This window comes from Micrasema longulum, unplaced genomic scaffold (assembly GCF_059751315.1).
Source record: "Micrasema longulum isolate JH-2025_06_02 unplaced genomic scaffold, ASM5975131v1 h1tg001159l, whole genome shotgun sequence".
Classification (NCBI taxonomy): Eukaryota; Metazoa; Arthropoda; class Insecta; order Trichoptera; family Brachycentridae; genus Micrasema; species Micrasema longulum.
The window spans coordinates 249,668-263,456 of NW_028278346.1; the positions used below are offsets into that span (position 1 = coordinate 249,668).

Sequence of the window (13,789 nt, forward strand, 5' to 3'; positions counted from 1 at the left end):
ATGGATTACACATAGAAAACAAATGAAATATAGTATCTATTAAAAAAATGTTTATTAGTTTATTAATACAATGATTATATTGTGTTTCCTGATTTTACACAATGAAAGCAGTTATTTTAGTTGTAAACTGGAGAAATATGTCCTTTACAAATAAAGGCCTTCTGGGGTTCCTTCCTTCTTGCGATAGAGGACACTTTCTTTTGATTTCTTAAAATCTTCATTTGTAACTTTCATCCTACGTTCTCTTAGCGCCATCAAGCCAGCCTCAGTACATATGGCCTAAAAACAAATCTCAGTATATCAACAATGGTAAGTAAGAAAGTTCAAGTTTTTCACTGTAAATGATAGCTGATACACTGCTACTGGGGTAATGACGGAGGAATGATGATGAATACGGTGAAATATAATAAAATGAAATGTACACATTTTTTACGATAATTTCCCAATTAAAATACATAATTCCATAGAATTAAGAATAGTCCAGAAACCGCATGCGCACATCAAACAGAAGGCGACTTAACTACTCATAAATAAGTAGGTTTACGTTTTGCCACATTAGTTTCTTTGTAGACATCGCTTAGTACGCAACTCCTGATTTGAATTCAACTATGCCGTGTTGTGTCCTTTAAAAGTGTAAAAATACTGCTAGGATCTTAAAGAAACAGGATGGCATCACATTTCATGTGTAATTAACAAACGAATATTTAAGTAGCAAATAAATTATTTAAAAATTAAATTATTTTTCCAACTGTCAGATTGTCGAAGAAACAAAATGGAAGTTTCGTTAGTGTTGCCAGGGAAATTTTTTTTTTACTCTACTTTGCTCATTTAATAAAAGAACTAATAAAAATTAGACCTCAGATTAAACAACGCCGTGGGGGACATTTGAACGACATTATCTTTAAAACATCAAATAGTATTTAACATGATATAAAAATATCCGTTTTGTGTCAAATAAAATGTTTTATACTTTAAGTTCAAAGTTCATAAATTCAATTACTCTTATTAACGGCGGCCTCCGTGGTGTAGTGGTCAAGACGCTTGACTCACGCACGGAAGGTTCCGGGTTCGATTCCCGGTGAGGACACAAAATTTAAAAATGTGATTTTTCTCAAGCCTGGGTGTTCTGTGATGTAATTCACCACTGTAATTGGGCCTCCTGGCCTGTTGTGGTGCAAAATAATAATAATAAATGACCCTTTATTTATCTAATCTGTTGTGTCAATCAATGTTTCCGCGTGCACAATAAAATTTTGGAGAAATTAACCGATTGCTTTTTTTTTAACCTTACATTTGTATTACGATTATTTTTTTTCCCATCAAGCAACATTACCCGGCGACTTAACGTATGTGCGCGGCAAAAAAGTGGGGGAATTATTGGACACAGTCGATGTATTCAAATATGATTCTACACTCCTTCTGGACTATTCTTAATTCTATGCATAATCCATTATAGAAATGGAGTTGGTAAAATATACATACCTTAATATCAGCGCCGGAAAGATCGTCCTTAGCCATAATAAGTTCTGATAAGTTAACATCAGTCGAGAGGGTCATACGTGAAGTATGTATAGTGAAAATCCGCCTCTTTGTCTTCTCATCAGGAAGGGGGAATTCTATTTTACGATCAATTCTCCCGGGCCTAATAAGAGCGGGATCCAGTGTTTCAATTCGGTTTGTAGCCATGATGACCTGAACATAATCAAATATGGTTACATAGTATAATAATGAAATAGGGTTGTGGTCCTGTAGCTAGAGATGCAGATTTAACTAATCGGAGGTTCGAACCCTATTCTGCCCCAACAGTGAGCCCCCATACTGAGTTACATGTATGTTGGTCCCAAAATTGAAATATTTGGGTAAAAATTATAAGAAATATATTTCTTTAAAAATAATTGTCAGATTCTATTATTTGTATTATTTTTTTGCACCACAGCAGGGCCAAATGGCCGAATTGCAGTGGTGAATTAAAAATCACATTTTAATTTTTGTGTTCTCACCGGGAATCTAACCACGCACCTTCCTTCCCTCGCGCCGCGGAGGCAGGCGGTAGCTAGTAATTATGATTCCAGCGGTGCTATACTGAACCACTCTCGTGGCCGTAGAAAACACCTAATAAAAGTGTGTATTACGACCGCGAGAGCGTTTGGAATATCACCCCAGAGCTAATTGACTAATTAAATTTCTTCTATTTAATAATCTTTAAAAAAACATTAAACGGCTTACTTTGACGTCACCTCTGTAGTCAAATCCATCCAATTGATTCAGGAGTTCTAACATAGTTCTTTGAATTTCTCTTTCACCTCCAGAATTTGAATCATATCTGTAAAATAGACATTTATTAAATGTATTTAATTCACTAAAACTGTTATCAATGGTAAAAATATATATTTAACCACAAGTAAATATGTAATATATTTTTTTACTTCCTATAATTTTTATCAAACCTAGAGGATATTTTATCTTCATCAAAATTTTTTTTTTGTGTTAAGTATGCCTTGAATATATTTTTGCAATGTACATGAATGTATTAAATAAATAATTTGAAATCATCATTTCCTTTCCGCACCTAATGGTGCATAGGGCACTGCATTGGTACACCAATGGGAGTGTATCTTGATAAATTTTTTTGTTACATGAAGGTAAGATTCCAGGGACTATAAAATATTTTTTAGACTTTTTTAAATAAATATTTCATGTCAACCGTGTCAGGAATCAAACCCGAGGCCTCTTGCATGGTAGGCAAACACGCTGACCACCACACCACGAGGGTGACATTTTTTTATTTTAAAACAATCCTTTATTTTAGATTTATAATAATTGATTAACATTTACGTTTATTGTCTACACAACAATCGTTTCGCACGAGGAAGTACATTTATTTTAGTGTTCACTTCTTTCAGATGATTGGTGGTCGCATACATATTTCAGATATTCTGATTGATTTGTCTCTTTGTCCCTGATAATTGTCTTCGACAGAGACAACCAAGATCTACTACGATGCATAACCAAATTGCAAGTGTTTATGTCAATGAGTAGAATAATATTTTAGCTAAATATGTCTGAAGCGGCACTGTCAAAATTTCAATGCTATTCTGTTTTCTTGGTTGGCAGTGTATCATAATTTGCTTTTTCCATTATGTTTTTGAAAATAAGTAAATGAATTGGAACAATGTAGAAACAGTCCTTACCGTTTAGTTCCAACTGCATCAATTTCATCAATAAAGACTATGGAAGGAGCATGTTCTTCTGCTACCCTGAAGAGTTCACGTACTAATTTAGGACCATCACCCTAAAACCCAGGAGTAAAAAATATATGTGTATATTACAGTAGTCTCATGGGGGTCAGGAAATATCATATAATTACATTCCGCATTCTAACAATAAAAACAGTGCTCAGAAAAATTCAAACTAGCTAGAACGGTAGTTTTGATGGCCAACACATTTCATTGTAACTGAAGCCTTAAAAAAAAAAGAAGACATGTATGGATGAAGCATTATCAAATTTTAATTAAATAGGTATGTACAGTAAAACCTTATTTTTATGTTCCTCGATTTTACGTTTTCCCGCTTTTAACACCGAAATATTTAGGTCTCATTTTTTCCCATACATTCTCATTCAAATATTCCCCCCAATTAACTTTTACATTTATCAAAATCCCGGTTTTAGGCCTAAATTTTTTCATGACTCATTTGATCTGTCAAAAGACGAGCCGCACGCCGCCGCGTGAATGGAGAATAAAATCGAGGTAAATAAAAAAAATGTGTAAATTATTGTCTCAAAATTCAAAGTAGGTGCAGTGTAATTGACCATTTTGTTTAAGTGTCTAATTTTGTCATTTTACTAAATAGTGACATGCAGTTGACGCATGTTTAGGAATAATAAAGTCTTTGCATCAATAAATTACGATGCAGAAAGTTTAAAAAATTGGCAATAGAAATTTTATTTGATGTTCTAAACATAATGTGAAAAGGAGATAGTTTAAACAGTTCCGATGCCGCGATGTAAATGACAGTTGAAATTTTGTGGTGCCATACTAAAAAAAATAACACCATATATATAAAATTTCCCAATATTTAGGGAAAATATCGTTGTATGCATTTTATGCTAATTACGTTAAGTACCCAGATAAAATTATTTAAACATGTATAGTTTCATTCAATAAAAAAAACAAATTGTAGTATTGCTTGAAAAAAATACAAAATATTTTTAATTAAATCATTTGTAAATATGAATAATCCCCAATCATGACAGTTCCTACAATTTTTCTGCAGTATATTTAGTAGTCTTATACAATAATTAAATTTTTAAGAAATTTAATTTTTTCCATCCATTTTTCATTTCCTCACTTTAACATTTTCCTCAGTTTTATACTTTTTTGTTGCTCCCTTAAAAAATGTAAAACAAGGGTTTTACTGTATTTAGTTTCTTTTACCTGGTAATATATGTATTTTTTTAAATTTTATAATTATGTTTTGCACTGTACTGTACTATGTACTGTAGGTACGTATGTACTACCATCACGCCATTTTTTTTATATCAACAATTTCCCTTTTAAAAAAAAGCTTGTTCAGGCTACTTATTTAAGACATTTAAAATATTTTTTTGGCTGTAAGTTTTCTTATATATAAATTGATAAATTACCAAATATTTTTGGATGAGTTCGGATCCAACAACCCGAAGGAAGGTGGCTGAAGTCTGATTGGCAACAGCCTTGGCGAGAAGAGTTTTACCAGTCCCGGGAGGTCCGTACAAGATAACACCTTTTGGTGGTTTGATTCCCATCTCCTCGTAATATTCGGGGTGGGTGAGAGGGAGCTCTACAGACTCTTTAATTTCCTGAATTTGTGTGTCCAGACCTCCAATATCGGCGTATGTTTCTTGGGGTGCTTTTTCTAATTTCATTACAGACACCATAGGGTCTGTGTCATCGCCTAATACACCGACTACAGCGTGAACCTATTGAGAAATAAAAGGAAGAGATAAAATTATACAATATATTAATGGTAAAAAGTGATTGATGTGCCACAATAGCCAATATTGATTTCTATACATGTACAACTTTTCTCAAAATTTTAAGCTGCATTCTATGAGCCGGTGCCCGTAGATATCAAACGTAAACTTTGGCATTGACATGGGAAAACGATGGATTCATATCACACAAAATTATACTTATTTTATTGAATCCTCGTTAAGATTAATAATCAAATCTTTTTTTGGTATTTATCCTGCCTAGCCCTAATAATTTGCATTTGATCAAAATAAAAAAAAGTTATCATTTAAAAAAAAAATTAAAAGCTCTCCTGCAAACTTTACTTTAAGGTGTATCAGTCATTTGACCATTTTGCCGCCGTATTTAGTAATTATATGTATTTCACTAGAGAATGCCATGCCTGTTAAAGTCAGAAAGTTAACTCCTAAAATAAATGGTTGAATTATTTTTTCAGTCTCATATTTGTGAGTAATAAACAAAATGAATTTATTAGGTTATTTGTATCAAAATTATAACTCTACACAGTTTTTGATTTAATGAATGTGAAAAACACTACAATATAATTGAAGGAAAGTTAATATAGTAAACAAAATAATAGAAATAATGCTGTCAATTGTAGTAGATAATGAAAAATTGAATGAAGTTGGTGAAATGAAATATTTGGGTGTAATGATGGATTCGAAACTTATATTTTATCAAAATACTAAGATGGTAACAAAAAAGATTGCAAAAAAATACATATTGGGAAGAATTAGAAGATTGATAAGGATTCATGCAAAATTATTTATAACACAATATTGAACCACACATTAACTACTATAGTAGGGTATTATTTTTATCAAACCAAGAAAATTAAAACAAAGTAACCATATAACAAAGCAAATCTTAAGAATTATTAAAAAAAAAAAACCGATACACAAGTATAAATTTGATGTTAAATTAATTAAAAGTACTAACATATAAGCAATAATATTTTATAGAGCAAACACAATTGTCATTAAATGTTTATTTTATAATAAAGAAAATTGTACATAGGTTCGAGTTCAAAATTGTACATTTATTACAAAAGCAAAGAGAAACACTGAGTAGATAATTATATCGTAGAATTCAATATCTCCAAATTGTATGTTTTTCCAGTATCTATGTAAAATAAAATAAATCTGTGGTCAAATTCAGAAAAAGATAGAACGCATTATTTTCAACCAATATTTGCGCACCCAACAATACAAATGTTACGTCTGTAAGTCTGATGAAAAGTAAGAATATAATACGAATTTGCTATTTAAAAACGCGGATCTTTTCAAATTTTGCAATATGAAAAAAACATAAATGAGATAATTATGTATTTTTTAAAGATATTTCTGATAAAAATTCAGTTATAAGTGGTGTATAACTAAAATATAATTTATTTTTGACCGGCAGATTACGCCTCTTGAAATTTCGATTAAAAACTACATTGGTACTCAAATATAAAGACAAAGCATTTAAATAAAATATACTAAAACAATGATTTTGAAGATAATTAATTGAAGAGGAAAGTTATTAAAATATTTTTTTTCCATTTTTCTTAAATTATGCCTTCAATAATCGAAGAAAACAGTTAAAATAGTTGAGATCAAATCTTTTTTTGGCATTGAGTTTTTCTGTCATTTTTTAGGAAGAACATTTTAGGTACACTGCAGACTGTAAATATTGCAAAAGCTGCTAAGAGCAAATGTTCACAATCCATGTTGATTTAGAAGCCTTGGGTTGGTTGTTGATCGCAAAAATAATAATATATTGTTAGTTGTCAGTAACGGCGTCGTCACTAAATAGCTCGATTTGCGAACTGTCAAATGTCAAACAGTAAATGGCGTCGAATACAATGTACTGCGCATGCTTATGCGCAAGAAACTGCCCAATGTAAAACAGCTAATAAAATGGCCCAAGATTTGGTACAATAATTATTGTTCAAAAACCTGCGCAAGAACGTGCACAAGATCTTGTACCATTTTATGCCCAATGTAAAACGGGCTTAAAACATCTTGAAACATTTTGAGATGCTTTTGACATTTTAAAAAACCATAGTAGACATGCTGAATGCATTTTTGTTAAAAGATCCTAGCACTAATTCTACTTTAACCCCTGCGTAATATTTCCTGGCACAAAAAGCATTTAAAAAAAAGATTATCTCTAAAGATTTTATAGAAACATTCAAAGTATTATTGAAAAGACATTTTCTTTTAAAAAAAAAAAAACAAAATTGAAGTCAATGAAATATCCCATTATTTTTTAGGGCCAATTTCAACGAGTTGTAAATTACTCACAATGAGGAACTTCAGCCCCACGGAAATTGGATACAAAAAATGTTTTCTTACGCGGGGTAAAAATTAGAGCATTAAATTGTACGGCAAAGTTTCTTGAAAATGTACAGAAAAAATAATAAAAAATATTTTGATAAAAACGCACTACTTTAAATGACGTCACTGGTTCATGTGAATCAACCTATGATCTGAGAGCTATGGAAGATTTCCGGTCTGCTGGTCGCTTCTGGACCAATAGGAAGAACTGAATGAGAATAAGCGGAAATGAACCTCTGACGCCACACGCGGAGTTATTTCAGAAATACAAAACTTTAAAGAATCGTAGCGCCGATAATACGATATGTAAAAATTAAAAAAAAAAATTTTTGACTTAGTTTAACTGTCTATTAACAAAAAAAATAATTTTTTGACTTAGTTTAACAGTCTATTAACAAATAAAAAAATTGAAAAAAACCACTGAACTTCCTCATTAGAAAATGGGAATCAAGTCAGGGTGGAGTGGGATTCGAATCACGGACCTTTGAGCTGCGAGTATGAGCTACTAGCGACGGGACCACAAATCTCATTGGAAGATAAGAATACTTTTAGCATTACAAAGAGTAAAAATATCAATAATTTTAAACTAACGGTTCTTAATCACTAGAATAAATTTATGCAGTAAAAATATTTTCATATAAAATTGAGGTTATGCGGTATTGTAGTATCACCGACGATATCATGGTATTAATCCTCCTTAACACATTTACCTAATATGCAAAAGGTCTCGGGTTCGATCCCCGGCCCGGTTGACATGAAATATAGTATGTATAGAAATACACTAGAATGTTTCAGTCTCTGGACTGACACCTGAGGCGTAAGGCTGATCATCTTATCTTTGTGTAACAAACATGATTGGAGATACGCTGCGGTTGGTGTACAAATGTAGTGCCCTATGCATCATTAGGTGCTGAAATTATGATATTGTAATCTAGTATTGCACAGTATTCAATAAAATTAATTTTATTTTAAAATAAATTTTGCAAATCATTCTAAATGTCAGATTAATGGATGTAGAACTGAATTAATTAAAAGGGTTGCACTTACTTTGTGGTTTAAAAGAACGGAACATCCAGGCTCCAGTTGATCTTTGTCTACAAAAGAGAGAATACTGACGTAATGCTCGCTCCCAACAGATGTGGAAACAATGGCGTGGTTATCATCAATAATTTCCTCCAAATTACCAACAGACATGGGGGTCCCTCTCAAGTCATCAACCTTGCAATACAAAAATAAATTATTAGAAGGCTTTGCAATTATTAGAAGGCTACCGGACCAAATATTAAATGTGGAATGTTGATCACAAATACACCTTTAAATCTATTAAAAGTACCTTAGATCTTTCTTCTTCGATCTTTTCTTCCTGTGGTTTCAATCGCTCTTGGTTCCTAATAAACTCTTCCTCCATAAGCAAGTAGTCCTTTATTCTTTCGAGTTTCAATAATTTCAGACGACAACGAGTGTGGGGCGTTACTTGGGGAAGTTTCAAAGCTGCATCAGGACCTTTAGTCTTCCGCTTCTTTTTACCAACTCTGGTTGGAATTGGAGGCTCATACTTCTTCTTTTTATCCTTGTCATCTTTTTTGTCGCCACCCGAACCTCCGCCAGATTGATTTTGACCCTAATACACAAAAAGCGATAATAAAACTGCACAATTATTAATAAATGCGTGTAATGCTTAAAAAATTGTTATTATTGAAAGCGAAAATATGTACCATTACTAATCAAAGATTCAAGTTATTATGCTATTTTTTGACAAAATCACACCGTCATCCAACTTCACCGACAACTGTAGTGTTGCTATAGTTTTAAAATATGAATTATTTTAAAATAATATTTATTTTAAAACCACTACGTAAGTACTATGAAGGGTCGCTTTTTTTCTCATAAAAAGGAAACTGGGGATGAAAGTAACGCGGAATGAAAGTAACAAATGAGTTTTTTTTCTAAACTTTTCTTGTACAAACATTTCTGCTACTATTGTGGGTCTACTTTACTCTTTTTTTTTTTTTAACTTTTCTTTCACTTATATAATTACTGCGGTTCTGTGCTGGAAAATTGTGAATAAATTGTTTAGGCGTCAGTAAAATACAACAAACGTACGTTTTCAATATTTTTTTCAATTTGCATATTTGTCTATCATGTTTAAGTAGGTACGAAGATCTATCTTTATGTTTTAAATCACAAATAAAATACTTCTAAATCTTATTAATCAAATCATAATCTGATTTTGAGAAATTAAGAATAACAAGATTTTAACAAGTTGTCACTTTCATTCCGGCTACGCCGGTAACTTCTTGTATCAGGGCTGATATTCCAAACGCAATTATAACGCGATATAGCGCGTTTTTACATATTAAAATACGCGTTATAGCACGCTGTAAATGCGTTTGCTCTGGTTTAATAAATTGTTCATTTTTTATTTTAATCACAGTTTGTAGGTGTAGGTAGAGAAAATAGAACGCCAGATCAATTGAATAGAATACCCACTATACAAAAACGAAAACTGCTAAAGGCCGGTAGCGCCCGAGATGCTTCTGCTTCTAAGATTGTCCCAATCTTACAGTTGATACCCTTTAATTCCCATTAAACTCTACTGCTAAATTGCCCGTTCTGATTACTTTAACAGCTGATCCTACAATGTCACCTACATGTACGGGTATTGCTTATACACTGAACATGATTTGTACCTCATCTGTCCCATCTACTTCAACAGTCATCTAGTCTGGGCACTCTGTCAACATAATTGATCGATTAAGCAGTTTCATCTACTTCCCAAAGTTCAACATCTTACCTATGAAGTGGGAAAAATATTCAGAGCAAACCAAGTAAAGGAAAACAATCATTTTCTTCCTATATGATATTGAATACATACCAAATGCAGGACCCCGCAAAAACGATGGAAAAGGAAGGATTCGTATGAAATCGACAATGATGACAAACACAAAAAAAGTTAGAAATTCAGAAATCGGAAGTAAGAAAACTGAAGACCACATCAGTTAAAAGATTTGTGCTGAGCAATGAAAAGAATATTAACACAATGAAATGCTTTCGAAAAAGTATAAAACGAAAAACCAAAAGATGAAAGTAAGGAAGACGAAAAATGATTGTTTGATTTTTGTTGAGCCGTTTTCAAATACTACTACAAATGAAAAGTGTGTGCAGTAAATGCCTACTGTGGTCTATTTTTGTAAGTGGATGAAATCTTTATTAATGACAACCATGTTGGATAAAATATTATACTTTTTATTAAAAGCGAATTAATATACTCATATTAATCGACTCCTCATATGAAAGGATTTCACCAATACTGCCGTGCAGAGTTTTTAAAATACCCTAATTCATATTTTTTCGTATTTGATTATCTCTAGGTGTTGCATTTGATTAGCTACAAATGTGTCCAGTTTTTTTTGCTACAACTGGAAAGTTGTAAATTAAATACCTACTCATGGCAGTAACATCAAGTTTTTGGCCCATAAATAATTTTTTTAAATATTTTTTTTAAATATTTTTTTTATATGGGAGTTGCTTTATTTTTTACCTTGCTTATGATATACAAGGTTTATATTTCAAATAAGTGGATTTTTCTGCAATTCTTTTACTTAAAATTTAGCTAACTGTTGGGGACTAGGAAGGATATACCAAAGTGGGCCAATCAGGAACTTCTCAGCATTTGCTCATTTGGAGAGGAAACTACTTAAAACTCTTCAGGAGAAGCCGGCCTATTGACAGAAATCAATAGGCCTTCCGTTTCACTAGACGAGTGTTCGGCATTTCTTTCCCGACTTTGGTTTATTTTACCAATTGCCTGCAGTATTTTGACCATGTACGATACTACCTCTCGTGTGAGTTCTTTATTACCTATCACCGATGGGATGTTGCATAGTTCTTCACCCAGGCTTCTGCATCGCGCCTCCAGCTGTTGTCTCTGAACGCTGAAAAAGGGGCAATGCATCAATAGGTGAGGGACATCTTGAGGAGTTTCATCGTCACATGAGCAGCTGTTGATCTAGGAGAGCTTGAAGCGATGCAGGTAGCTCATGAACCCACCACGACCCGTGAGAATCTGGGTGAGCTCGTAGCCAGCTTTCTGCATTCTCCTGAAATCAAAGGCATGTAAAATTGTAGGGAAAAACATATATACCCATAAATGATTAAAATACTAACCCAAATGCGTTTTTTTAAATTGGTTAATAAACCATAAAAAAAAAAATGTTTTCCCTCTCTGTTGAAATAAATTTAAATGTGAATAACTCCCTAGGGAGGAAATCCAGCCAGTCTGCAAGCATTTGGACATACTCAAACATTGTTGAAAAAGAAATATTCAACATGATAATGTTGAATATTTTTTTTGTAAAAATAAACCCCATGAGTTAAAAAAAATATATATTAAAATTTGATAAATAAACAACGTTTTTATAAAAATAATGTGCGTTCAAACTGCTTTATCTCGAAAGAATATTTTTTTATTTACGCATTCGTATTTTTCTCTTACAAACTATAATTAATAATAAAAATATATAATGTGTTCTCACTGGGGTCAACGTGCCAAGGACACTTAATATACTTTTTTGAAAGGTTTTTACATTAGAGAATAAACAAAGAAGACTAAATTAATGAAGAGAGATAATTAACAAAATATTCACAGTTTTAAAAACTAGGTACATATGTACATCTATATTATTTATATTACAAAACGCACAATGAAAATAACAAAAACCTAACATAAGCTATACACTTGTGGGGCGGTTGATTCAATATTGGTTTTGGCAAATGAGACAATACATTTTACTTCTACCTAACTCCACTATCCATTTTTTATAGTCTTTTTTAACATTTTCTCGTTTCTAATTGTTTTAATAGACAGTGGAAGTAGGTAATAGATTTTAATTGAATAATACTCAAAATCCCTTTGTCCGAAAGTGGTATTAGTTTGTATTTGTTTAAGTTGTCTTTGTGTTGAAGATCTAGTGATTATATTATTTGTTTGTGATGTATTTTTATGTGTTATGTCTTTCATTTGAGTAAGAGTAGTTTTTGAATCTGTACGTGAGTATTATTTTAGCGTATAATTGTTTTGGTGTCATAAGTGCGAAGAGCGAATTGGCGATGAACGAAAGTAAGTCAAAAGTGATGGTATTTGAAAGGGATAGTGAGGTTACTGACTGCATAATAAATGTAAACAACAAATGTCTCGAGCAAGTAGAAGAATTTGTGTATCTGGGAAACATGTTTTCAAGAAATGGAAGAGTAGAAAAAGTTGTTGAAAGAAGAGTGATTGCGGGCAACAAAATGAACGGAGCACTAAGCACAGTAATTTCTAATAAAATATGTAAATCGAAGCTAAACTGGCAGTGCACAACGGAGTTTTAGTCCCAACACTTATGTATAGAAGTGAAACATGGAACTGGCAGAGGAAGGATGAAAGCCGAGTGAACGCGGTTGAAATGCGATCTCTTAGACGAATGTGTGGGAAATAAATGTATGACAGGGTTACGAATGATGAAATCAAGCGAGAGTGTAAATCTGAGACAAGTATAATTGATAAGATTAAGAAAGGGTCTCTGAGATGGTTTGGTCACGTAGAACGAATGAACGACGAAAGAATGGTAAAACAAGTATACATGGTGAAAATGAACGGCAACGTTAGACGAGGACGACCAAGGAAGACGTGGCATGATCAGATAAAACAAAATCTTAAGTCTGGTCATGTCAAAAGCAGACAGAACCGAAGGGCATGTATGACAAGATCAAGGAAGGAATGGATGGAAGGAATGTGGAAGAGGCTAGGATTGTATGCCAGGATAGACGTGTGTGGCGGTTCATTCTCTCTGCTTACCCTTAAGGGGAAATGGCGTGATGGTAGTAGTAGTAGTAGTCATAAATTGTGATTTGTAGAATATTTCTTCAGTAGATGTCTGTATCGGGACTATTAGTATTATTTTAACTATGAATTTTTGTGCAACAAATACACTATTTAAAGTCGTATCACTCGCACCACCCCAACCAATTATACCGTACTCCAAAATTGATTGACACAATGCAAAATAAATCTTTAAAAGTTCCTGTACATCAATTATATTTTTAATTGTTTTGAATATATGCGTTAGTCTTTTGAGTTTGTAAGTAATATTTTCAATCTGCTGATTCCACTTTAAATTTATATGTTATCAGTTTTCTCGAAAAACCAACTAAAATACAGTAAACCTCGTGAACTATTGCATTTTAGTAAACTTCTTAAATAAAATTTACTTATAAAAAAATAAAAAAGATTTCATCATTATAATAACAAAGTGTAATCACTATTATCAAATAAACGCTCTTTTTTATTTCTGTACAATAAAAATATAAATATATATATTAAAAAAAACCAATGGAATATGGGTAGATACTTCAGAAACTAAAGACAAATCGGAAAATGCATACTTGCAACAATTTGTGTACTGTTTGGCATTT

At 32.3% G+C, this 13,789-nt stretch overlaps 1 protein-coding gene across 1 annotated transcript; it reads right to left on the minus strand.

The window, feature by feature from the left end:
* Positions 1-35: 35 nt before the first annotated feature.
* Positions 36-9,129, minus strand: Rpt2 (26S proteasome regulatory subunit Rpt2). Its single transcript, XM_088233909.1, has 8 exons — positions 9,049-9,129; positions 8,667-8,954; positions 8,381-8,551; positions 4,646-4,960; positions 3,192-3,292; positions 2,227-2,323; positions 1,483-1,692; positions 36-279 (listed from the first exon to the last, which is right to left on the minus strand). Exons 1-8 carry the CDS (start codon positions 9,049-9,051, stop codon positions 145-147), a joined length of 1,320 nt encoding a protein of 439 aa, XP_088090035.1. The 5' UTR covers positions 9,052-9,129; the 3' UTR covers positions 36-144.
* Between the last annotated feature and the right edge of the window lie 4,660 nt (positions 9,130-13,789).

Coding starts and splice junctions, on each gene's coding strand:
- Rpt2 (XM_088233909.1), bottom strand. Junction 8,552..8,666: donor TCGAAGAAGAAAGATCTAAG/GTACTTTTAATA, acceptor TTGTATTGCAAG/GTTGATGACTTGAGAGGGAC. Junction 280..1,482: donor TTTCCGGCGCTGATATTAAG/GTATGTATATTT, acceptor ATTTGTTTTTAG/GCCATATGTACTGAGGCTGG.